At 44.7% G+C, this 26,610-nt stretch overlaps 1 protein-coding gene across 14 annotated transcripts in view; it reads left to right on the top strand.

Moving 5' to 3' along the window:
- The window catches only part of CAMTA1 (calmodulin binding transcription activator 1), a 324,887-nt gene that overhangs the window by 24,668 nt on the left and 273,609 nt on the right, over nucleotides 1-26,610 (top strand). For 13 of the 14 annotated variants that reach the window (XM_055705087.1, XM_055705080.1, XM_055705081.1 and 10 more), the window contains one exon: nucleotides 8,143-8,261. In XM_055705087.1, coding sequence (XP_055561062.1) covers nucleotides 8,143-8,261 — 119 coding nt within the window. Of the gene's footprint in view, nucleotides 1-8,142; nucleotides 8,262-17,872; nucleotides 17,959-19,331; nucleotides 19,487-26,610 lie in introns of those variants that run through there. The other variant, XM_027803212.2, reaches the window with a different exon arrangement.

Here is a 26,610-nt window from a genome sequence, read left to right as displayed (position 1 = left end):
GGGCGCTGTACTCGTCGTGCCCGCTGTGTTCGGTTATATGCAGTTGTTGAATTTGGCGTATGTTAATTCAGGCAGGGTCAAGAGGTGGGCAAGTCAGGAGGTGGAATTTCTCCCCAAAGCTCCCACGTGAGCCGAGGATACCGAGGGAGGATGGTGGTAGGGATTTTGGCAGCTGTTCTGGGTTTGTTGTTCATCCTGACCGAGGAGGCAGTTAGAGCTTCAAATACTATTGAATGCTGAGAGACTGTTTGGGCAACATGCCTTTTGAAAACAAAACATTCTTGATTTGGTTGTTAAACAGCAAATATTTACTTCCCTCTGCGGAAGTGTTGCATAACGTTTTATTACTTAAACAAACCTGAGCTTATTGTGAGCATGACGGATTGGATTTTGTGCCGCGCTTTCTGTACTGCTGTCCTTCTTGGCAAAATTGGACCGTCACGGTGAGGAGGCAGGGTTTGACACTCGGCTCGGTCCGCTCGCTGCCCCAGAATTTTTGCTGAATTTCAGCAGTTGGGATTTTACCAAAATTTCTGTTGACAGGGACAGAGGCAAACTGCCTTCTAGTGAAGCTTCTAGACCCACTCAGAGGGCTGCAAGCCAGCAGGATGGTTTCAGAGGGTGGACTTGGTTTGCTTTTTCCAAACAGCAGGAACTACGTCTGTCTGTGAGGTCTGGGGTTTTAGTGGGTTGTTCTTTTTTTTTTTTTTTTTTGAGTACTTTTGGCATTATAACCATTGTACGTGCAAGATTTCTGATGTAAGGTGTAGGGCTTGTTTAAAGCGCTAGGTTTTTTAAGCCACTTCCACATCTCCTCTTGTTAATGATTTTCCCAAATGCTTTGGCTCAAAGGTGTTTTTGTTTATTTGTGTGGGGTTTTAAAGCTATCTCTGTAGGAAGGTTTTGTACAGATGTTGTGACTCAGATTTCATTTCCTATATCGGGGAACAGTGAGAGGCTTATGTCCAAGTAAGGTTAAACCAAGTATTTTTAAAATTTAAGCTTTCAAGACTTGGTGTTAACTTTGTTACTAATACTTTTAAATGGTTCTTCTCAAACAGTGCAGTCCTTTAAAAACACCTGCTTACAAAGACGTGTTACTGGAGGAAGAGGGAGTACCTATCCTGCCTTTCTGTCCGGGCAGGCTTCAGAGGGAGGGTGCCGTAATGTGACCTTCCTTTTTTAGTGTCCCTTCTGTCTCTGCTTCAATAAACCAAATACATCTGCAGGGGTAAAAAAAAAAACAAAACAACAAAAACCAACAAAACCAAACCACAAACCCAAACCTTTTCATGGAGTGAAATGAGGCTGGTGGAGTGCGTTGTGGAATACTGTGCCGGTTAATTAAAATACAGTGCTTCCAGCAGCTTCTTGCATCTTCAGTATTTCCTGGCCTCCTCCTCCAGACTTTGCTGAGTTTTTTCTTTTTCGTGTCACCCACCCCCCGCCCGCCCCTCATTGTCTCCTGTTTCTGCCTTCCAAGGCTTCCTGCCCTCCTTCAGCCCTCTGTTGTGTTTAACCTGTTTTAAACCCTGTGGGATTTGAAAGGCAAGTATGCCTGCGGGTGCTGGCATCTCTCTTAACTCCAGTTATTTTGGGGTGCAGCGCTTGCCCTCTTCCTGGATTGATGCTGGAGGTGCGGATTCATACTGGGGAGCAGTTAGAGCTCTGGGTATGGCAGCAAGAGCAAACTCCCGTTATTGCTGGGAGTGGAGAGCTCGGTGTCCTTCTCCTGTTCTTGTCGCATCTTTGGTTCAGGGGTATTGGGTTTTTTTCCTGCCAGCTCTCCAGGTCGGTTTCCAAACTCAAACTGTTTGCAGTGGTAAGTAATTTCACTAGCCTCAGCCAATACTTTGGGACTTCTGGTGTTGAGAATGTTTGTAGTATTGAAAACTAAACCCATTGGTGGTTTAGTTTTGCTCAGCTAGACTGTTAATAGCCATCCCTCCTTAGCTTCATTGTAGTTGAATTTGATGATGGCATTTTAGTGAAAACCAGAGGGTGAAGGAATTGATGACAGGTCTAAAACAAATGAATTGTTGGCGACAGTGAGCAGTGGTTGAATCATTCTGTTGCGCTTGTCATGTTTAAAAGCAACACGGTGAAAGTCACGCGTGAACACACTTTGGAGCTGCAGGAGAAACCTGAAGCGACGGCACAGTTTCAGCGCTGCCAGGGATTGCTTTTGAAACGGTTACTTTTGTGCCCCTTCTGAATTGAACCAAATTCTCCTTTCTTGTGTGGTTAGCAGGGTGCTTCAAACTGCCTGCTAAGGCGGGAGAGGAAAAGAGGAGCCTGTGAAATAGAGCAGCCACTTTTGCTGGTTGGGGGAAGTAGGCTCCTGAGTGCTGAGCACAGTGATAAATGTACAGTGTAAGAAATAAATAGCTAATTGTGTAAACCAGGCCTTCTCAACCAGCGCGTAGGCTTTCATTAAGAAGAATTGTGCTATCGACTCTTCCCCAAAACGCACCATTTGCAGTTTTACAGAACTGTGTTGTTTAAATTGAATTCAGTTATAAAATGTCAAGAAACTTTCTGCTATGTGAAAAGGATAAAATAACTTAGAAGTAGTGTGTTCCTGGCGGGGAGCACCGGGATGCTGATACGCAGCAACCGAGTTTTAGCTACATTTGTATTTCTGAGTTTTAGAATGGGTTTGTAGGGCTTGTCATAGCAAGAAAATAGTTATCACAAATATTCCAAGAAACTAGGCTAGACTCCATAACTTGCTAGAGGAGGATTGTTTTGTTGCTTGTTCTTGATACTACTGCCATTCCTGTGATCTCCTCCTCATCCTTGCTGGTGTTCCTCGTGTTTTGCTGCCCAGCTGCATGTGTGCTGCTTTGTGTGTCCATCCTCTCTTGCTCCCACTTCACGTTTTTTACCTTTGCCTGAACTGTTTACTCTTCCCTTGTGTCCTCCCCTCAGCCCCCAGGCAGCTTCTGGGGCTGCCCACATCCTGTGCCCTGTGCAGTGAAGGATCGGAAACACCTTGGTGAAGGATCGGGAATGCCTTGGCTCAGGTGCTGGCTCCCGGCGGAGCCGCGCTGAGAAAGCGGCACTGTAGAGCTGGACCTGGTTATCTTATCTTAGCCACCCTCTATTGATATTTAGAAATCTGCTTTTGTTGCCAAGAGATTTACAACTGTAATCGTCCAAATATTTCTAGAAAACAGACCAAAAGCTGTTGGTTTTGCTTATATTGCTACTTGTTTACTGATTGGAAATGCCAGGAATGAAGTTTAACGATGAGAAATAGCATGCCAGTCCTTCAGATGTTTGGATCGAGGAAAATTCTTTGCATTTCATTCTGCCAGATTGAATTGACTGGTTTTGTCTGCATCCAGAGGTCAGCAAGTGAAAGAATGTGGGAATTCAAGGGGACTTTGTACTCCTGCCCACAGCTTAGGACCTAGCAGAGCTGAATCAATCAGTGGGAAATACCAATATGTAAAAGAAATTAATATCTTTTGACTAAATCTGGATATCTTGACTTACATTTTTGTCTATGTCTTTGTATATCTTCAGAAGGGCTAGTCATTGGAAGAGTGGCTTTTTGCACAGGGGAGGGAGTTGCAGGAAAGCCGACAGGGTTGAGACCCATGGCTCCAAAATAAGGGCGGTGGGCTTCTGCGTTGGGTATTGATGTGGCCACCTCTGAACTCCCTTAAATAAGGCATGCAGTCATTTCTTTTCCTTGCGAGGGGGCTGGCACACAGGTTAATACTGCCTTATGCCAAGGGCTGGATGGCTTCGGGCAGCCTCCGCTTGCTCCGCGTGGATGGGTGCCGCATCCGAGCTGTATTTCCTGGGTTCTGCTCAAGCAGCAGTGTGGTGAGTGGCATCGCGGTTAACTGGACGCCCTCCCGTTCCATTTAAGTAGCTAATAATTACATGGTTATTTTAGCTGTTTGTTTTATATGAAAGAGCCTATTTGTAACGTTTAACCACCTTTTACCTCTCTTGTGAGGTAGTTAAGGAGGTGGCCAACCCTAAGTTATCGCTTCATAATAATGGGTTTATAAAACTTGTGTTCGTGATTTTATAGGCTTATTCCTTATATTTATTTCCAGTATAGAACTGTCTGCAAATCAGCAGTTGATCAACACCCATTCAGCCATTTCTGTACTCTCCAATTATATGTTATATTGACAAACTGTGGTAGTTAAATGGTTTCCAGATCTAAATTCACCCTCTGGATCACAGAAGATTTAAGAACCAGTTAAAAGAAAAAAAAAAAAGGGGGGGGGGGGCAGGGAGGGGATTGTTTGGAGAGCAGGGGTAGAGCACAGACTTGCTGTGTGATTTGCTGTTGTGCGCTTTAAAGTTTTATGGTCCATGTTGCATCCCTTGGGAGGATAAAGTGCAAGGAGCATGAAGAAACCCATAAAATTACGAAGGGTTTATGTGGTATAATTAATATGGAACTTTCCATGAACTTTATAATAGTTGTACTTTCTTAATTTTACGCAAGTTTCTGCTTTGCTAATAAGTAATCTTGGAAGATTGCTAATGGAACTTAAATTTCGAGTTTCATCCTGAATTATAACAAGTTACATTGCAGGCTGCTAGATTTTAGTATATAGCTTCCTTATTGTAGCGTTCCGAATGGGCTGTGCATGTCTTGGGAAGCATTTTTGAACTGTGGCCAGCTTTGCACTGAAGTCCCCCCGTGTCGATACAGCTTTACTGGCAAATCCTCCTTGTGCAAATGCAGCTTTGCTTGCAAAAGCACTTTTTATCGACACTGGATAGGTTTGCAGGTCACAGTGTTGTAGGTTGGACCCATAGCAAAAATAATACAGGGAAGAAAGTTCAAGTACAGATCTGGCCTGGATTTGGACAGTAAAATCAAATAAGCGTGCAGTTGCAGGTTTTTTTTTTTCCCCACACTACAGAGGACATTTTAATTCTAAATAAATGTAAACTATTTCCTCTGGAGTGCATGCTGGCTACTCTGAAAGCTTGGCCTGGTTGCTGAGTGATGTTGATTCTCATTCCTCTGCCTTTATCAGAAGACTCTGTAGTAGGTGAGTGGGTACATCGGGGAGACTAGAAATGACAGATTTGATTCAAATGAAAGGACAACCTTTTTTTTTTTTTTTTTTTTTTTTTTTTTGGTGCTCCACCTCCCTAAAAATGTATTTTGGTTGAAACGTTTGCGATATTTGTTGTGAGGAACGTGAATAGCAAAGCAAAAGCTTGTTTGGAGGAATGTGTGCAGTGGGGTAGCGGGTCTGCAGGCAGGGGCACAGCTCCCGCGTGGGGCGGGGGATCTGCCAGCGTCAAATGCGGTCCGAGGGAAGGTGGGGTGGAGGTCCGGGGGTAGCCAGGGGCTGCCAGCACTGTTCCTGCAGCTGGCAGAGCAAGCCTCCTCTTCGGTGTCCAGCTTCCCTGTTTTACCTGCACAGATCTTCCTCCACTCGGGAATACGTCATGAACGGTGCCAGCGGGTGGAGAGGCGAGTTGTAAAGCAAGTGTGCGTGCATCGTTCGGGGCAAGGCACACTCTTGTTACTCCTCACCACTGCTTGGCCCGCTTCGTCCTTCTCCAAGGTCATGCCTGTTCCAGAGGTCGCTGAATTTAGGATTCCCTTCCCATAGCACGATTATTGTGTCTCGTTCTGACCACGCGGCTGGAGGGTTCTTTAACGAGAAGCCTGTCAGATGGAGACAGGCAGCAGTTGTTGTTTTCCAGGTTGGGGGGTTTTTGGAATGAAGAAATGTCATTGCTAAATGCAGAAAAGGGGAGCGTACGTGAGATGTAGGCACGTTACAGGGCGATGGAAATGACCTTCCCTTGCTATAATAATGCAAAAGTACAAGATGCTAACAACAGGAGTCGGAAGGTTTAGAGTCAGCAAGTTCTGGTAACTTCTACCAAAACATTTTTAAGGGATCTATTATCCATAGGCACTTTCTGGATTAATAATACTGGTAATTGATGACAGTGGAAGAAAGTTAATAAAACGAGCTGAATAATTAGAGGTCTGCCAGCCCTGCAAAATAATGGAATGAATGATAGAGGACTTGACTGATACGGAGGTAAGGGGAAGTAATACAATTAATGTCAATTAGAATGTGCCCATGGAAAATAAGCTGATGAGATGTAACTGGGGATGTAGTTTGGCTGATAAAAGCAATAATGTGTGCTGTAAAATACTTTGCCGCCTTAATGAATTGAATGTAGTGCGATGCAATATTTTGAATGAGATGTGAAAATGGTATAAAATTAATGCAGGAAGCGTGAAGTAGGTACCCGCTCACTTGGACGGTGCCTCTGGAAATACTGGTGGGAAAGGCTGGGGGCTGCTGTTGCAATGGGGCCCTACCCACCTCGGTTCTCTGCCCCGGGCACGTTGCTGTCTCTGCGTGGGTAGCCCCAAGTGTCATGACGTGCGTGTCTGTGAAGCTTTGAGCCGCCCGGGGTGGTGGGAAATAACAAAGGTGATGATCACATGCGCGGAACGTTGACTGGGAAAAAGATGTGACCAGAAAGCCCTGTAGAGTAATGATCTGAGATATGCAGTGTCAGGCTAGAAATCCTGGAGTGGTATACAAAAAAATCAACTGAGAGAACCTTCTTCCCGATTCCTTTACCACTTCAGTGAAGATCAATGCTTGCCCGACTGCTCGTTCACCCAGGAAGAAGCACGGAGCTGGCAACCCTGTTGATTTAGTCTAACGCAGTCGTACAGGAAAGTTCCCAATAACTCAGGGAGCGCACAGGACTCGTAAATTATAGAGCAGCTCACGTTTATCATACACATCGCTGCTTATCTTGTAAACTCATCTGCTGTGCTTGCACGAGTAGTTGATTTAACAGCATGTATATTGTTGAACTTGACACATCCAAGAGTATAATCAAGCTTTAAAAATACTAGGGACGTCTAGCTGCCGGTTTGCGCTCTTCGCCCGCTTTCTAAAATGATTGCGGGACGGGTTCTCTGGTTTGCTGCAGGTCACGGGAAATTTCTGTATTGTGCGTAATTGCAGGGGAGTTTTATCATGATGCTGACATCTGTTTAATGACATAAATGATTAGATGTGTAAAAGGAAAAAGTTAATGTCCTTTTTCTGTACACTTCCAAATGGAAAATGACTATAAATTAATTTTGTAGGGTAAAATGTCACTGAGTAAGTGTACTCGTATACCGCTGCCCAGCATCTGCCACGCGACGTGTGGGCATCGTGGAAGAAGGCAGAGATGATGGGTTTTGAAAGGAGAACTAGGAAAGCTTCCAGGCTGTGGCTGGGATGTCCTGTCCTGCTGCTCCAGTTCCCTTTTCTGCAGGGGCTGATTTGGTCCATGAAGATGTGCAGTTCGTGGATGCTTGCTTTCTTTAGGTGGTGATAGAGGGTCAGGGTCATGCTTCTGGGACTTCTGCATGCCGTTGTTGGACTTTGGGGGGTTTTGGGGTGCGTCTTTTGTTTTTTAAGGGGAATCAATGCACTTCCTACAATTTTAGCAACCACAAAGAATAGTTTTGTTTCCTTTGGTATTTCTGGTTTTGAGACCCCCAGGTGTGGTGAGGTAGGAAGATTTCCATGCCTCTGCCTCACTCTTATGTTGAGGAACTACATTTACTTTCTGAGCTGTCCGTGGAAAGAAAAGTAACCTGTTTTTAATCAGGTACAGCACATTTTAGTTTTAAATGAACTAATAGACCTTGAGCTGCATTTCTGCTGCAGCTTGACAAAATTATAGCAGGTACTGGGGCTCTTGTGCTTATTTACTTGCAAATCCTGTCGAGTGTGAACTTCATTTACGACTTTCCTGGCAGGTCATACTGCTGTGGTCACAGCTTCTGTAACGTTTTGTCGCTATTGCTTGTAAAATTTGTCACTGAGGGAAATAATAAGCTAAAATAGGCATAGGTAAGCACACACACAGGCTCCTCGTGCACAAATCCATCAAAGCTTTTCTCAAACTTTGCAACCACAAGGAATTAAACTGTATTTATACTTCTGAAATAAAGGTGCCATTTCAAGCGAAAGCCATGTTCTGCTTTGCAATGACAAATTGCCTGCTCTTTGAGAAGTTAACCAGTGGGTTTCCAAGTCCTGTTGTAGCTAGGGTCTGCTGGTGGGAACCATCTGGTCTCCTGTGTCTACATCATGTGTCTTCTCTTCTTTCTAGATGATCATGGGAACAGCAATGGCAGTCATGTAAAAATCTTTTTACCGAAGAAGCTGCTTGAATGTCTACCAAAATGTTCAAGTTTACCGAAAGAGAGGCACCGCTGGAACACTAATGAGGTAGTTAAATCTCTTATTTATTCTTGAATGTACCAGCTTATTTGATGCTTATGGATTATTTTTTGAGAGTGTGCCATGTACAAACTCCCTGGCTCTGGAGCCTGTTGTAATAAAGACCTATTACATGTTGAGGGTGAGAATTAAACTAGACTTGAAGCCAAATGGGGAAGGTGACTACTAGTATAGCAGGAGTCCATTGCTTGTGTGTGTGCGTGCGTATGTCGCTTGTCTCAGAGGGTCAAGTCTTTTATCATCTTATTGATGTGTTTCAAAATTGTTTAAAATTAGGTAGGTGTTCTAGTACTGTGTGGAACAAAGTGTTGTCTTATAGTGCGTAAAGACTTCCGAACAAAAACCAGTGTGTGTTCTTTCCTGCCCAGCGGGGTCCTGGAAAGTCACTAGCTTACTCGTGTTGGAGGAACCTTGTTAAGGATAGGGAGGGACAGAGTTTCGGGGTCTTTTACACTGGAATCCCATTACTCTGAATGTGCTAGCTTGCCTGTCTCCTGTTAACACATCATGGTTTGGATCATTGAAATGAAACAGAACGATTTCAAATTCAGGTGTCTGGTGGGCCAAGGTCAAGTTGAAGAGCAGTCCAAATAGGTCTGTGATCCCCATGCCTTTATTCCCTCTGGGCAGCAAGGCTGGAAGTTACATGGCGATACCTATAGTATAGTTTTAGTTTTCAGTAGCACTGTCTTACAGTACCTTTGCCATGTTTGTGGGAATTGTTTCATAATAGAAGCAACCGACTTTGTGAAATTACTGTAAAACTTCAGTTAGTGCCTGCCTCCTGCAAGCTAGCTGTTTGTGTCCCTCCAGTGAGTCATTCGTAGCATCTAAACGTGTTAACAAAAACTGTACTCACGAGTTTAACGACTGCAAGTGGCAAGCTGAGCACAAAATCAAATATGGATCGCTTCATGTGTGTATTTTTCAAAGTTGGAGTCCTTCACCTGCCCTCCCCTTTCTGGTTTCAACATACCAAGTACTGTGACAGAATTTATGGGGCCTTTTGGGGAGCTGCTGGCACTGGCTCTTCTGTGTAGATGTTTTTGTCGTGGGTCATTTGAATTGAAATGTAAATTGTAGAAAATGTGGGTTGCAGTTTATTCTATGATAGTGTTTATAGTAATGGGAAGAGGGCACGGACTAATAGCAATTTCAGTGGCTCTAGAAGATGATGTTTTGACGAAGACAGTTGAAGGAAAGCTCTTTGCATTGGTTTCTGGCAGAATGTGGCTCCTCCTTATTATGGGAAACAGCTCGTTGGGTTTTAGTGACTTTCTCTAGTATTTCTGTTGTCCCTCGTTGGAGCCTTGTGTATACATTTACACACACCCAGACTTTCAGCTTTTCTTTTTGAACAATGTTTGGTGCATGTAGCTTCCCAGGGCACAGGATGTGGCAAACAAAGTTAATCATATAGCTGGAAAACTTTATTCTTCATAAGCATGATGCAAACGGGAAAGAGTAGGCACTTGCAAGGTGTATTAGGCTAGAAGAAACACATGGGTACGTAGCCTCCCTTCTGAAGGACGTGTCGGTGTCCTGGAGAGGGGGAAAGTGAATGGTTTGGATGGTGCTTGCCAGCATATTGTAGGTGTTTGTCTCATACCTTAATTCTAGACGGATTGTTTGCTGATAATTGCAAAGCATCAGCTGGTATGTTAAAAACCTAAAACGATCCCACTTCTGTCTTTTTGAATGTCAATTTGTCACAGTCATTTGTATCTCTCTTTCCTCCAAAATCTGTCACTGCGGCTGCCACGCAGTGGGGACAAGGAGCTGCTTCTGTATGTGGGTTGTTACTGGTGCTGTCTCTGCCAGCCTATGTGGCGTGTCGGTTGCAGTTTCCCTATCGCATTATTTAGAAGGAAGAGCTTTTCTTGTGGCCAGAGATTTTAGGCCTTGTTAGCTCAGAGGAGAAAAAGAAAGAATCCTATGCCTAGATGAAGTCTTGGAAAATTTCTGTTAATTATGGGGGAGGAGGGAGCTTAGCTTACAGATTTTATTGCCCTCCCCACCCCCAACCTGGAAGTTAAATTCTGTTCGCTGTTATAAAACTTGATTTTTTCTTAGGATATAATTGAATAATAATGTTGGACTACATTTCAGAGTCATTCCTAGGGGAATGTATTTTTTTTATCTGAGTATACAGGTGTTCTGTCTGTGCTGGTGAAGAAGCTGTAAAATACAGAAGTAAAATATAGAAGAAAAAAGATGTATAAAAAAGATGTATTTTATACAGTGGTATTTCTGGAATCTTTCTGTTAATTTCAGAATCACTGGTACTGCTGGTGAGGTGGCTCATTGATAGGGAGATTTATGAAAAGATGTAGAAGAAATAAAACACGTTAAGTACCTTACAGATGTGAACATGTCTGTGACATTGCTGTCCTCCCTCAAACTCCTCCTGTGTGCTCAGACAAACTCACGGATGTCTGGTCTCACCATACATTTCTCTGACATGCAAGCGCGATGGGCACTGGTATGGGGTGCGGTGCGGGATGCATCCCTTCTAACCCAGCTACAACCTGGCTGCTTTCCGAAGCCCTTACACGTTGCTTTTTCTGCTACTTTGCACGGGGATGTTTCAAGGGAATGGAAACATGGCCCTTGCATGCATCTGCGGGTCCTTGAAATGAAGCGCAGGCGTGTGTGTTCAGCGGTTGGGGCTGGTGGGCAGCATGAAGGGCACGCGTTGCACGCTGGCGTGTAGGCTCAGTCTGCTGCTGATTCTCTTGCATCTGCAAATAAGATGCTGCCGTCGTGCTGAAGGCGGAGGTCAGGGAGCAGCTGGAGTTTGTTCTTTCCTCTACCAGGGCATCGCCATGGGAACGCCACAAATAACTTTTTCTGAACGCTTTCATCTGCAGATGGAGGATATAATGGTCATACGTTTCTCCGGATTGGGTAATTGGGATGGAGAAACAATATCCTTTGAGAGCTGAATAGGTTGTGGTTGACTTTACACTTAGTAAAATAATACGATGAACAGCAAGAGAAATGGAGCATTTAAAAATGCTTAGAACACGTTATCGAGATGTTTGCTTTCTGTCAGATTATGCAGTTTTAACTGAAATGTTTGATGGAAATATATTTCCATATCAAGATGTCACCTAGTCTTAAATCAAGTTTATAGTGGTTTTATATTTCCTAGTGAAGGAAACGTTCCTTCTAATTCATTTTTTTTTAACCAGAGATACAAAATCATAAGTTTAGCCAAGCAATTTAATTACAGATTTACATTTTTTGAGATGCCTGTGAAAGTGTGTGTGTGCTTATTTCTCTTGCTCTGGGGGAGGATAGAAAGGGGATTTTCATATGATTTCTCACATTAGGACAAATCAGTTAATTGCCAGAAAATTCTGCAATGCTGTGTGCATGTGAGGGATTTCCTTGCTCTTGGGTTTTAGTTGTTGTTCATTTTGAACCTTTTCAGTGTTTGCATAATGCAGATCTGGTTTGGTTTTAGTGAGTGGACGGAGCAAAGGCTTCCTATGGCACGGTGCCGCTTCTAGTTCGCTTGGCGTGCTGGGGGAGCCTGCGTTTGGGAGGGCTGGGTCTCTGGTCCCTTCGGTGGTGCCAAAGCAGTGCCACGCAGCGCTGGCATCAGCTGAGCTCTCGCCAAAGGGACCCGAGGGCTGTCGGCACTCCCTCGCGCCTTGTCCCTGAACGGAGGTGATGAAGGTCGCCGGCTCGTTAAGCGTTAATCACTTTGGGCAGCAAGAGGCATCATCTGTGGGATGGGAAATGCATCCTGTGCTTTTGGCGGCGCGGGTGGGTGCAGGGGCCCAAGGGTGTCGGAGTAACCTTGTCTCTGCATGGCGCTTGCCAAACGCGGGATTGCAGCTTTGAGCAGAGATGCCTTTCACTAATAGAGTTGGCAGCCGCAGTCATTAATCATCCTTGTAAACACTTAATGACGCAGTACGAGAAAGAAGAAAAAGTTAAACATCGGAAATGTAAAATGCTACCTAGGGCTTTTGTTTCTGACAGTTCTCTATATTTACGTTCTCTGCTGGGAGAAGGCCAGAATTTCCACGGTAGAAAAAACCAGTAGTAATTGCTTCATGTGCTTAAGCTTTTCTTGAGGGGCACGGCGGAAACGACCTGTTCTCCAATGTGCTATCTAGCATCAACTTCTTACAAATTTCAGGCTTAGGTATTACTTGCTAGTGTGCAAATAAGCACAGTTATGAAACTCTGTATCTGAGCATTATTTAGCATAGGAAGAAATTCTTTGACAGTGCTGCGCTGGGGACCTTGAGTCGCCTGCTCAGTGCCATCTGTGAGTGGTCTTGCTTTTTTGTTTCGCTTGTGCGACAGTGACATTCTCCTTTTCTGCTTGACATCAAGTTATTTCCCGTCTTTTCTTTAAAGCACGCAGGTCTTGAAGGTTTGGAGAATTGCCCAAGGGACGTAAGACACTCAGACTGATTTGGGAAGTGAGTCTCGAGTGTTTGCGCTGGCTTTTGTGCTATGAAATGCCAGCAAGGAGTGGGTGAAAGCGATGTGTCCTCTGCTGCCTGCTGCCTCCAGTTCCCCCTCAGCCTCCTGGCAGAGACACATCAGGCAGCCCGTAAGGGGGACGGCTTCTCTTGTGACAAGTTTGTTCATCAAAGTACAACTCTGGGTAGCAGTACCACATACTACTTTTTTTATTATTATTTAATGCTTTTAAGTGCCTTTTAGAATTAGCTCTTATGTCTGAAAACTTAAAACACCTATTTGTTTTAAGGATGCCCTGGACGGTAGAGTTTATTGTAACGCTTTGCAACATTTCTGTACCAGTTCATACGTTATTTACTGAAGTAGCTTAATGTGTTACACATTCAAGGGGTTGGGCGAGTGTACGGGATCGGCTTTTCTCATCACCACAGTCAGAGCGAGCAAGGGGCATCTGTCCCGGTCACAGCATCCCCTCTGCAATATGCAGAAAGCAACAGTGCTCATTACAGTTTCCTGAGGACTGTAAAGTTACTCAGTGTTTTTGTTTCATTAAGCTCAAGTTAACTCAGGTGTGTTTTGCTGAAGCACGGAGTTCCCCAAAGGCAGAGGCTGGCTGTTGTTGCAGGAGCTCTGCGCTGATGGAGCACTTACAGAGCGTCCTCGCAGCCTGCATCGGCTCTGTGATCTCTTAAGAGCAATGAGAATATTTAATTTTGACTAATTGCCTGCTGCCTGTGTGGTCACGGAGTATAAAATACAACGGTGGTATTGGCAAACGCTATTATTAGACGTTTTCTTGCTTTCTGTTCTGCCTGATGATCCTTGGCTGGAGGAGTGGTGGGGAAGCGGTCGCAGCCTGGCTTGTGCATGCTTCCTATGTAGGAGGTATGTAAAAGAGGTGTAGATGTGGCACACCTAGGGACATGGGTTAGCGGTGGCCTTGGCAGTACTTGGTTAATGGTTGGACTTGATGATCGATCCTAAATGTCTTTAAAGTGCCTGGAAGAGCCAGAGCATCTATAAAATCAAGAACATCGGTGTGGATTCACACCCCTTGTTTCAGTGGTGGTGGTGGTCTTCTGCTAGGTGTTGTAGCTGGGGAAGGCAGCAGAGTTTGTCACTGGTTGGATGTTCTACCAGCCATTGGTACGGCACTTACCAAAGCGTGTCCATCCCCTTGGCCAACAGAAATGTCAGAAAACCCACATTCTGCAGAGGAGAAGAAAAAGCTCAGAAAGTGAGATCAAAAGGAAATACTAACATTTCCACCCTGAGTGGAGCCGAGTGGGGAGTAAGCTGTTTGTACACCTGACTGGTGCAGTCTAGCACATGTGGGTGGCTTCTCTCGCTGCGTGTGATTAGGATTTAAGACTGATCAGTGAACGAGATGGAAATTTCTCTTGAACAGAAGCACTTCATTATGGGTTTATTTTGTGAAATTAATGAAATTCTGCACTTTGCTTAATGTACAAAGCAGAAAATCTGCTACTGGCTTTGCTTTTGCGGTTTCTCAGTTATGTTTACATAATTAGTAAATGTTGTGAGCAGGCTCGGTGATTTAGCAGAATTGAAAGGTTACTGCTCCTGCCAGTTTTCAAGAAAAACAGTAATACCTGCTCTGCTGTTTGTGCTGAATAGAGATTCCTCATCTTCCTCTTCGGAAAATCTTAACTTTTTTCCTTCCCTTTTGTTAATGTTAGGACCCATGTTGTAATTGTATAATAATAAGTCTTTAAAAATGGCTGATTTTGCACTTCTGTGCAGTTAGTGTGTTGGAGTCCTGGGACCAGACTGAATCCTGTAAAGCATAGCAAACAGATGAAATACACTCTTTTGGATAACATCCTGCCCTCCTGTTATTTTTTTTTTCCCCAAGCAAACTAAATTGAATTAATTAAATTAACTTTTTTTTAGACTTAATTATAGCTAAAGAAGAAAATTTCTTCATAATTAGTTTAGCATATTATACACAAAGTATAAGATGCTGATGGTATTTAGCTCGCTGACTTTTTGACATCAGTAACCTATGAAAATGCCTCTGAATATTTTTACAAGTTTTAAGGCTTTCTAGTAATTAGCTTGGAGTGGAATTGGTCCAGTTTGCTTTGAGTGCTCCTGCAGCCGTGCCATGCATCCAGGCTTCACAGCGAGTGCCCTCCTGCTCCTGTCTGCAGAGACGCAGCTGCCTGTGCTGGTGGCGTTCAGGGGATGGAGATACTGGTTTTGTGTGCTGCTCCAAGCGATGGGGAGGCAGGACCAGGTCTGGGGTGTGAGGGCAAAACCTCCCAGCAAACCTGAGCTGCCCTTTCAGAGGGGACGGTCTGGTTTGTGCCGTGGCAGGCGCCCCAGGTTCCTCTGCTGAAAGTCTGTCGTGTAGGCAGCCATAGTTCGGCAGCAGCAAAAGCATGTCCAGGCGTGTACTCTCTGTAGAAATGGACTCTGATCCTTTGCCTACTGTATGTTTAATACACCCACCCCCACCCACCCCACCCCCCCAAAAAAAAAAAAAAAAAAAAAGGGTATCGTAGATTGCTCTAGGAACACAGGGAAATAAGGTGGAATATTATTTCCTCCAATTGATAAATCTGCTGTGCTTTTCCTAACCTGCATCAGCTGTTGCGGCTCATCCTTTTAATGGTACATGAATACTCTGAAGTATAGTTACAAAAGAGGATGTATAGGGGGAATAAAAAGTTGGAGTTACCAGTTATGTAAGCCCTTTTTCAAACATGAGAATCAGCAGAGTCCGTAAATTTAATTATCATTTAGCTGTTTTATCTATAGGAATACCAACGGTAGCGGTAGGTACTGCTGCATCACGTATTTGGGTCTCTGGCTTGCCCAGCACGGAGTGGAATACTCAGCGGTGTGTTAGGCGAGTTGTACTTTGTATTGCATTTGACAAGGAAAATGTTACACCAAAGTCAATTTACAAAGTCAATTGTAAGTGTCTCTCTGCCAGGGACTGGCATATATAAACACGAATGAATTGGTTCACTTGTCAAATGAATGGAAACTTGAGGATATTATATTTTGTAAGTGATTGAAATCCTGTCGTCTTGGTCTCATGTTCGCTACTTCTGAGCGTGGCTGTTTCATTTTGAAAAGAAAAATCAGGGGATTTAGATGAAAAATTAAAACTAGATATGAAGGAAAAATTAGTGCCAATAAAAGCAGAGCTTTTATGCAGGGGTAGAACTGAAGGTAAAGGACCAACAGTGAAACTGGTGGTTTTTCTGCATAAGGAGTGATCACTGCGGGGAACAAAGTGTACCGGGGGGCGGGGAGGGCAGGAATCTGTTGCAGTGGAGGAGAAATAAAAAAATAAATAATAATTTAAAAAAAAATAGAAAACAAAGTCTCTGTGTTCGTTCCCTTGGAATTAAGGTCTGTACCCAGTTGTTGACGAGCATGGTGGTGGGTGATCAGCAGAGGAGCCGGGGGCTGTTTGCTGCCCCGTAGGCAGGAGAGTGGAGTTAGCAAAGTGCTGGTGGAGTGTTGGGCATTGCGGGTCTGCCCCGCATGAGTGGAGTCGGCTGCCATCCCGGGCGCAAAATGGTCTTGGAGTTCTTTAAAACTCATCTTTATGCAAACTTTGTCTTACCTGAGAAGTCGGGAGGGAGCCTGACTGGTGTTGGGGGCTGCGGGAGCCGCACCGGAGCTGCCTGTGCCAGCAGCCCCTGCCCCACTGCCGCAGCTGCCCACAGGGTGACCGTGTTCATTCCCCATCTCCCTCCTTTGAGGAATTCCTGAGGTACGGGGTCTTCCTGAGCATATGATTCATGATAATACCTTCTGGACTTAATTAGCTGCTGAGTCACTGCAAATCTCTGCCTTTGTTGTCAAATTATTTCAAAGTCACTTGGTTTCCAAACCGCTTTCCTCCAGGATGAGCCCGTTCCGCAGATCCGTGGGGCAAATTGATTCAAGGACCCAGCCTCAGCACACGGGTGAGGTAACAGTGGAAAAGTGTACGCAAAAATTGGGATGGGTAAATGTTGGAAGCAATGGCAAGAACTTAAGTTTGAATTCCAGTGTGTGACAGTAACTTTAGCAGGAGAGTTTGCCAGAGAGTGCTGCTGGCGGGTGTTAAAGGTACAGACCTGCCCGCTTGGGCCGGGGGCCTCTCGCCTGCCATGCGCGTAAAGCGGGAGCGATGCAGAAGGATGTGTTTCTGGAAGAATCCAGAGGCAAATTTGAACTACACCTCAGCTTTGAAGATGGTGATTTTCTGTCATTGGTGGCTTCTTGGCCTTGCAAAGACACAGTTTCGTGGGGTGGGTTGGTTTCTTGGCTTGAGTCATGAAGCTATGCCAGTCGTGCTGAAAGGCTCCCGAAATGTCACGCCTTGCCAGGGCTGGGGGAGATGCTGAAACAAAAAGGGATGTAATGCCCTTGGTGGTTGTCTTTCTCCTAAAGTTATCTGATGTAAATATTACGCTCTCTGCATAAATTTAGTATAGATAATTGACTGCATCTTGCTTGGAAATGGGTACCAAAGGTTGTTTTATAGCTTCTATGTAATTGAAATTCCAGGAGGAGAGGCCTTTGTCTTGGTAACCACATTTGAATTACTTTTTTATTGTAGCGTTCAACCAATATGATATGATGTTAGGAGTTCAGTGTGCGTGTGTGTCAATAATCACTGTATTTCCACAGTTACGACGACTAAAGCAAACTCTTGCAAAAGGGTGTGTAATACTTTGGAAACAGGCGACCTGGAAGTTGTACTGACAGCGTCTGTGTTCTCACCGAAGCGGCCGCCTCCGTAGGGAAGGGGGCTGTCGGGCTGCAGCGGGGCTGCGTGCTTTCTGCATCCCGGCTCCAGCACCCCAGCCGCGCTGCTGTCTCTCCCGAGCTCCGAAAACACCTTTTCTATAGTAAGAAGCCAGTGCACCAGTATGGAAATGGAAAGGCTTGTAGAAGCCATTCTACAGGGAGGTTTAAGGAAAAAAAAAAAAAATATTAAAAAGAGCTGGTAGAGGTTGGAGCTGAGGTTGGTCGGCAGGGTGGTGGCGGCGCAGGAGGGCCAGCAGCATCCCGGGTGGGAGCAGGACGGCCGGAGGGCGCTGCTCCGAGCGGGGAATTGCGAGAGCTTTGATGGGATTCCGCGGAAGGTACGAGTTTTACTCACTGAAGCTCCTTTGTTTTGCAGAGATCTTGATGCAGACGCCCTTTTGGATTTCTTTTTAATAATGTGTGACCCTTCACCTTTGATCCCTTGACCTGCATTACTTTGGTAACCATTTCATTTTTTAATTTCATGTCATTTTTAATTTTGGTGTGCAAGCTGTAACATTTCATCATTTTAAACTGTAGCGTTCTTTGACCTCCCCAAATGTCTTTTTTTTTTTTTTTTTTTTTTTCCCTATGAAGAGATGTAATGTTGGCTTTTCTTAAATAAAAAATATTTCAGTTGTTAAAAAAAATAAAGTATATAACTTTCATTGGTTTTTGCTTCTTTTAAGTTTAACTGTGTGTATGTTTCCTGTATAGCACATTACTTTTTTTGACCTGTGTTCTCCCAGTACTTACTCTAATTTATTTTGATATTTCTGTACATCTTTGGTTTTAATTTGCATTTCTCTACAGTCCTTTTGGTCACTAAAACATATGCTGGGTCCTGTCCCCCTTCCCACTCAGTCACATAGCTCAGAGTAATCATGGGAGCATTTAAGATACTCTTATGAATAAGAAATGCTCTTTATTGTTAAAATTTTGTTCCTTGTCCTGAAGATAACTTTTCCTAACCATCAGCTTAAAACTGATAGCTATTTTAATAAAAGATTAGGCTTTAGACCAAAATGAAAATCTCGACTGAAACTCAATTTACATTTATTTTTACATTATCACTGAAGCCAAGAGGAAAGTTATCAGTGCTTTGAGATGTGCTTTAAGCACAGATGTGCTTAAAGAAGCAGTGTCGAGTGTACGTGGGATAGTAAAGCTTCCAAAGTTTAGCAGCTCTTTCTTTGCATTTTTCCATTGAAAGGGTACTGGTGTATAAGACAGGTTTTGGCCAGATTCTGTTTTTATCTTGTAAGTGATCATATGAAATCTACTGAGCACGGCCCACTGAAGTACAGATTATTTTTTAAGTGCCTCATTATTTTATTCTCTAACATTTAATGCTGAAGTTTTAATTGCACACTGATGAAGCTGCTAAATGAGCGCTGAAATGGATTTAGGTCTTCCCTGAGCCTTGTTGATGCTTATAAAACTTCACACTGTTCATTAGACCTGCAGATTAAAATGGTAGTGAGCTGTTCACATGTTCCGAGTCGGCTCCGCTGACCTCGTCTGGCCGCTGCCTGTGTCCGACCTCTTTTGGAGGAGGCTGAAGCCCATCTGAAGACCCTCCTGCTGATGGTCCGGGGCTGCTGCTGAGCCGTGGGGTCTCAGCCACCTCATTTACCTGCCAGCCCTCTGCAGGGCTCGGAGGGTTTTGCCCCTGAGTGGTGGGGGCACACCATCGTCACCCGAGTCTCTTTCAGGAAGCATCTCCTATTTTTAATTAGCATCTGTGGTTGAGAAAACGGTAGTTCTGGCACTAATCTTTGTGCTTAACCAGCAAGATCTCTGTTTTCAAACTGCCCTTCATTGTGTTTGCAGAGTCACCTGTTAAAGTAACGTGGCAGTTACAACCAGTATGCACCATGTTCTGCTGCCCAGTATCTCCTCCGTGTTGATGTACGTGTTTCTCTTTGACCCCGTGGTTAGGAGCCAAGCTGGACATCGCAGCCTGCACTGGCATTTGAAGCGTTCAGGTGTTTTTTTCCTTTTCCCCTCCTGTTCCAGATTTTAGGGTTTTTTTTAGGCTGAGAGTCATCGATTCTGGTATACAAGGCTCTAGCTCCTACATCGAATGTGCTTTGGATAGCTGGGATTTGGCTTTTACCCTGGTTTTAATGCTGCCTGTCAGCCTGAGAAGTATGATCCTCCAAAATCATCTCGAGCTATTTCTTTTGGAACAGGGTTTTTAAAACTCAGTGGAAAAAATATTTATTTTTGCTCAAGAAAACTCCTTGAAGACTATTTTTCTCCTCCTTGTAACACATTTTATATCAGCAGCAGTTAGACGTGAATGCCTTGACTTTCTAGGAAAGCAATTTTTAAAAAACCTTTATTTAGACATCTGGAAACGAAAGGGAATCTCTCTCTGTGCAGAGGGCTGGCTTTCAGCTGCCTCCTGGTAGAACAAATTGCAAAGGGAAAAAAAAATAAGCGATGGAATAAAAATGTCTGGTGTTGGGAATTGGAGTCAATATAAAAACACATGAGGTTAAAAGATGGCTAGAATTTCTTGTTTCAGGAGATATTTTGTCATGTCCATCCAGCCTTCTTTTCATAAGGTAAGCGTTCTTAGCGATGGGAGTAGTTGGGTATATCTCGCAAGGTGTTTGGGTGACACAGGATAGTGCATGCTTTCTTCTTCATGATCTTTCCAAGTATTCTGTTAGGCACAGATGGTTATTCACAGAAATCGGGTTATTCACAGAAATCAGCGTAATGAATATGGATTACGCCTGATTAGCTATTGCACAGGCTTCCAGGATGCTAGACCTGCTGGGGAAGGAGGAGGTAGAGCCCTTGGAAAGGGAGGGTTGGAATTGGTCTCAGTTTAAACAACAGTAAATGCTAGTAAGAAAAGCTGCTTCACTAACACGGCAGTGGCATTACCATTTACACCAGCTTAAAGTTTGTCTTTGGGTTTCTGCTGTAGGGTTACTGGGTGACAGTAGGGAACATCAGCAACAGTTGTCTGTTTTATGGCAGGAGGTGACGGAACTGAATTCATTTTACTGAGCTTGTTTTTTACTGAACAGGAGCGAAAATACATGTTTTCTTCAAACGCTTAATCAAAGAACTACACAATGCTGCAAAATGTTGGCAAAGCAAAACATTTGTCTATTTAAATATTAAGAGAATGCTCTATTGAGAGATTTGTTCCTGCCTACAAGGTTTTTCTGTTATTCAAAGCCAGAATATTGATAACATCCACTCCTGAAACAAGTCTTAATTTTGATATTTATGCAACATCTTGTACTGCTGGATGCTTTTATATACTAACCTTAACATAAGGCTAAATGGCTGAAATGAAATACTTGGCACATTTACTAGATTTAGAACATTGCATGTCGTCCTGCTGTTCAGGTAATGCAGCTGGGGTCAGATTAACCGAATCTGCTTTATTCAACCTAATAGACACACCTGGGTATCAGTCATCTGTATGTGCTGTTCATGTAATAAAATACACATAGGCAACAGACAAATGGCTCACTTCAGTCTGGACTACTCTGAAAAACAGATGTATTGGTCAACACAAGCAAACAGTGGCTTTCTTGTCCTGTTAGTAATGAAACTCATCCAAACATGCAGGATGAAAAAGCATCCAGGACAGACTCTACACCCCTGCCCCCCGCCCAGTTTTGCACCTGAGGAAACGCAGATTTCTGTACAGAACCTGTCGGTACCCAGTGCTCGTAACAAGTGGGCAGCCATGCCCTGCTCCTGCGGTGGAGGGCTGGCAGCTTCGGGGTGAGAATCCCGTTGCCCTCGTGCCTGGAAGGGAAGGGGAATGGTCGCTTTTTGGAGGAAGGCTGGTGTGCCGTGCCAGCCTCGCAGCAGTGGTGCCCAGCCACCGGTGGGAGAGCTGGTGCCCTGGCTGTTGACTTCTTGGGGACCTTCTCCCCGGGGGTTGGGGTCAGTTTCCCAGGCTTCTCGCCCCGCTTGCTGTTCTCTGCATATATTGTTTGCAAAGCCCTTCAATAATTTAGTTACTGCTGTTGCTGTAATCTATACGTTCTCAAAAGGTGCGGAGGTCTGTGGGTGCTGAAGGGGTGAGGCGATGCAGCTGGGCAGCTTTCCCCCACTCAGTCTTGTGCTTCTGCTTTTACTCTGCTTACAGCAGTAGAACTCCTGTAGCAGTCAAAACCCCGCATTTGGCTTTCTGTCCGTGCTGGAGCTTAGGGTCCTCTGTCTTTCCTTCACTCTTAGCTGCAGAGCTCGGGTGAGAAAATGTTCGGTGATAAAAATGTGTTTTTATTTCTCCTTCAGGTTTGACTTGTCTGCTTTTCAGCTCTCCTAGATATTGGAAATTCCCGTTTGTGTTTATTTTCTCTGGATTCCTTCCCACAAGACAGAAGTGAATACAGCATGGATTATTGGGGAGAGCCTTGGCTGGGAATAAGGATAATTGCAGTCTCTGGCTGTGCCACAGATTTACATGATTTCTTTTAAGTTATTCACCTGCACTGTATCTGTTTCCTCAGCTGTAAAATATGGGTAATTACCTCCATTGTAAAATGTTATGGGGTCTGCTGGTAATTATATGAATGAAGCGCTAATTACAGTAATTATTACTTGGACCTAGTCTAGATCTGGCTTATGTTCCTGTTGTGATGAACATACAAAACAAATACTAAAACTTGCCTTTCTCCATTCTTTGTGAGGGACCTGGAAGGGGAAGGTGCTGCGGCACTTGAATGTAAATGCCTGATGAGAAGCTCTACTACTGCTTCACCTGAGCCACTCTGTTAACTTCCCACCTTCCTCGGTCCTCGTGCCTTAGCAGGGCGGTGGGCTGAGGAGAGGCTATGAAATTACCAATTCAGTAGTTGGATCAACATGCGAGCTTCTAACAAGGGTTCGTGCTTGGGCATCCGCTCCTCTCCTTGGAGATGTGTAGAAGGAAGCAGATGGGGAGCAGTACTCTGAGATACCGGCTGGGTTGGGGCCAAGCTGCGTGCTACCTGGTGGCCTCCCTTCCTTTGGAAGATCTGACCTTGATGGGAGGAAAGCTGTCCTTCCAGCTGTTGAGGTTATTTCCCTCCTGTAAGAGACTGCGGCTTGCAAGACTTTATTATCAAACGTTTTATTTGCCTTTCTCTTCTCCATTTATTTAGGACATGCTTTCTTTGTAGCTGGGAATAGCTCTGCTATCCATTAAGCAAGGCTGGGTAGTGGCGGAAGAATTGATGTTCTTTAAGGCAGAAATGGAGTGTTCTCATCCAGAAAATACTGCTGCTACTCCCCGGAGGATGCTGTACTCTCCAACGCTAGTAATAATGAGTAATGTCTTACATCTGTTAACGATGAGAGGCTCCTACCTGGTACCAGCCTTCTGGGCACACACATTGTGGCACAGTAACAACAAAATCATGGTCTTGGTTTGTCTTGCTGCAGTGCCTGCCTGCTCAGTGCTGCCACGTCTGCTCGCTCTGCCTTTCTGGGTTCTGGATTTCCCCCCTCACCTCCACACACGCGCTTGCCATCGTCCTCAGCCTTTCTTTGCCTTGGAAGAGCAGCCGTAGATCTTGGTAATGCTGGAATGTGGTGGTAGCAAGCTAGAGGCGATGCACTGAGCAGCTCTCGCTTTCCCATAGTTCATGATGGCAGTGAATTTTTAACTATCAAGAGGTGGGTTTAGTTACTGTCCAGTATGATAATCTGAAAAGACTTTTCAGCCATGGAAAGGCAATTTTTAATTGCAGTTTTGCACGTGAATTTTCCAAACTAGATGCTCATCTCCAGTAGCTCATTTCCAATTGATTCTACATGTTGAAATCAATCTGGAGTATATCGCATCCTCGCAGTATTTCAGTGGTTGGCAATGCAAAATGCATCTAATACAGCTTGTTCAATTATTATTCTGTTTAGGGATAACTGAGGGAGATGAATGGTTCCAAGTACAGGTTTTTTCCAAGGCTTCTAGGTTGAAAACTTAAAACCATAACTGAAAACTCACCAAATACAAGTATTTTTTAAATCATAACTGGAAACCCACCACACACTTGTATTTCTTTGCCACTCTCTAGATGTGTGTCCATCCACACTGACACATCCATCTACACTGACGCAGGTTGTGGTCCTGTCTGGAAACTTTCACTGCGCCAGGACCTGAGCCGCTGGGCGTACAGCACAGGCGTGTGGGCAGCAGTGCTACCACGCCGCACGCCAGGTGCCTGCCCGCAGCGTGCCTGACTCACAGATTTTGTGCCATGTTTTCCCTTTGCATGCCCTGTGGCTGCACGGGTGATGTGCCACCTCGGTGCTCCTGGAACCCGCCATCCTCTGCCGCTTCAACCATGGCAAACGGGCACTGGCTGCATTTGTAGTTTTGCTCTTCATAAGTGAATGGTTTTTTTCCTGACAGAATATTTGTGTGCTCCAGCGACGGGTAGCAGTGTGTGATTCCTCTCACGAGTGAAAGCAGTCATTACCAAGTAATAAGTGTGTGGAAAGAACTTGCCTTGTTAGGTGGAGGAAAAAGTAAACAAGGGAATAGCATCCCTCCTGCGGTCACTACTGCCTCATTTCAAAGCATCTACAGTATCAGGTAGTTGTCTGTGTGTTTCACCTAATATTAATTTGTTTGTTGTTTTTTTTTTTTAAATGCTATTGATTTGGGAAGCAAAAAACTGTTCCTGCAGAAGCATCGTGTATTAAGATTAATTAATTTGGTGTGAGATACTTCGGAAGTGAATAATGCCATATAAATGCTCTCATTGCACATTGCACAAGTGAATTGATCTCTGTGCGCTCTGCAAGTCTTGTGAGGCACGTTAAATTACAACATAACCTAAAGGATAATCAATAGTTCAGATTCAAGATTTATTCAGCTCTTAATTTTACAGCGTTCTTGCAAAAAGTGAGAAGGTGTATGATGTCTGTGTGATTTCTGTATGTCTGAACGCTGTAAATCAACAGTGTAAGTAACAGATGAACTTTTTTTTCAAAACTTAAATGTTTATTAACCTAACAATTATAAACTCAAGTCTTGCTCCTCTTAGAAATTAGTGAACTGTCTGGTTTTCAGCGCGATGGCAAAGCGTTGCATAAAACCGCTGTAGCTGATGATAAAAACGCTTTCAAGTATCTGAATTAAAATGCAGCATCACCACGAAAACAGAATTATTACGGCTTAAGTGATTCCAAAATAACATCCTGCTAAATGGAGATTTCTCTAGATTTGAGAGCAGGTTTTTAAACATTACCATACCCTGTTTGGGTCGCAACTGCAAACCTTGGGGAAAGAGTCGAGGTGATGTTTTCATTTGTTGGTGGTTACTATGGGGAAGATCTGCTTTAACCTTTTTTTTCTTTTTTCTTTTTTTTTTTTTTAATTGCCTGTCATTACTTGGTTTTGTGAATCGGGAAGTTATAGACAAACCTGTGGGATAGTTTCACGCCATGCATACTGAGCGGAGGTGCTGCTGGCCGTACCCCCGGCTCGCCTGGTGGCTGCGGTGCATTTGGCATCGCTTCGTAACCCCAGCCGCGCTCAGCGACCGGGGACGTGGCATGTGCCGGCAGGACAGCCTGGCACGCTTGGAGCCACCGGCAAAGGTGGCTTCTGCTGCCTGTGCCTGCCACCGTAGCCCGAGGAGGAGGAGGATGAGGATGATTTCCTTCGCACGCCCCATTTCTAGCTGCCCCCGTCTCTGTACGGACGCGGAATCCCCACAGGAGGGTGCTGTGAAGGCATTTAATGTGCAGAGTTTGCAGGGAAGATCCGAGTTTTGAGGAAACGGCGATTATAGGGAAGCCAAAAGCTATGTCGTTCGGCAAGGACAGCCCACGACTCGTCCCCTGGGTGGGATGCGGGGAGAGGTCCAGTGCTGCTGCGGCGCTGCCCACGTCCCTGCTGCCCGTGCAGGTGGGCTCTCGCGTGGAGGTGTCGGGGCTGCAAGTGACACCCGCAAGAAAACCAACACGCTCAGGCACCGCAGCGGTAACCGGCAAAGCGTCCCGGGTCTGTTACCGCCTCCCACTTGCGGTGGGCCCTGGGACCCTTCACCATGAGTGTCCTCCATGGCCAACGGGTCGCATGGCTGCTTGCTGGCGAGCCTCGGAGCGCCCCTTTCTTGTCTGTGTAGGGAATATCTAATGTGCAGAAGCTGCAAAATCCGTTTGGTTGCAAATAGAACCTCCAGGTTCTGTCCTAAAATACTTTGTAAATTAGACCGTTGTGCTCAGCCTGATCGGAAAGGCTAATGACAAATAACAGAGAAAGCCCTCTCTAGTTCTTAGCTGTGGAACTTTTCTTTCCAATATTTTAGATGAAAGAGGTTATTCCTTTGGTATACTTACACTGCGCCAGAATACTTTTATTTGACAAGGCCGGTTACATAGTGTTTCCCACACGCTGCTTTCTTCCACCGGGGTGCTGCTTCAAACGGGAATTAAATACCATCATTGAAAAGAAAATGAACCCCCACCCCAGGGAGAGCTGCAGGCTGTTCTCCTCCACCTCAAGCTTCCGCTCTGCCCCCAGCCCTGCTCCTTTCTAGTCCCTGTCACATTTTTATTTTTTTTTAAATAAACTTTTTAAGCTGAGGATTATGTAACTAGAGTAGAGACTTATCTTTGGGATGACCTCTAAAACACGTGTGGGGGATTAAAACTAATTCTGTCATACAGAATATGGATGCTCCGATTCTTTCTTTTAATGGCCGTGAGATAAAGTGATGGAGCTGTATTATTGTGGGTTTTTTAAAAACAACTAGTCAATAGTTAAGAATCCATCCCCCTTAAACCTGGGGACCAGGATCCGTGTGTGAGTCCCCGTGGGGTTCGCTGCTGGCCATGTGGGTAGCGCTGCACGTGCTGGTGCTGTGCCAGATTTTGGACACTGAGTGTCTGGATTCTGTATTGGGCAGAGGGTGCTTTGGGTTACGCTGCGTTGCTGGGGGTGCATCATCACAAAACTTACCTAATAAACACCGGGGAAGGACAGTGCCCAGCAGCAGCGTTGCAGTTTTGCCTCGTTACTGGCATGGTGGAACCGAGCTGTTCTCGTATCCCTACACGTGTTAAATTGGCCGCCTGTTATTGCAAATAGACTCGGATTTTGGCTTTGTAAAGTGAGCCTTTCTGCCTCCCAGAGGAA

Source organism: Falco cherrug, chromosome 3 (assembly GCF_023634085.1).
Source record: "Falco cherrug isolate bFalChe1 chromosome 3, bFalChe1.pri, whole genome shotgun sequence".
Taxonomy (NCBI): Eukaryota; Metazoa; Chordata; class Aves; order Falconiformes; family Falconidae; genus Falco; species Falco cherrug.
Note: the sequence above shows the minus strand (reverse complement) of the source record. Positions and strands in the feature narration are given on the sequence as shown.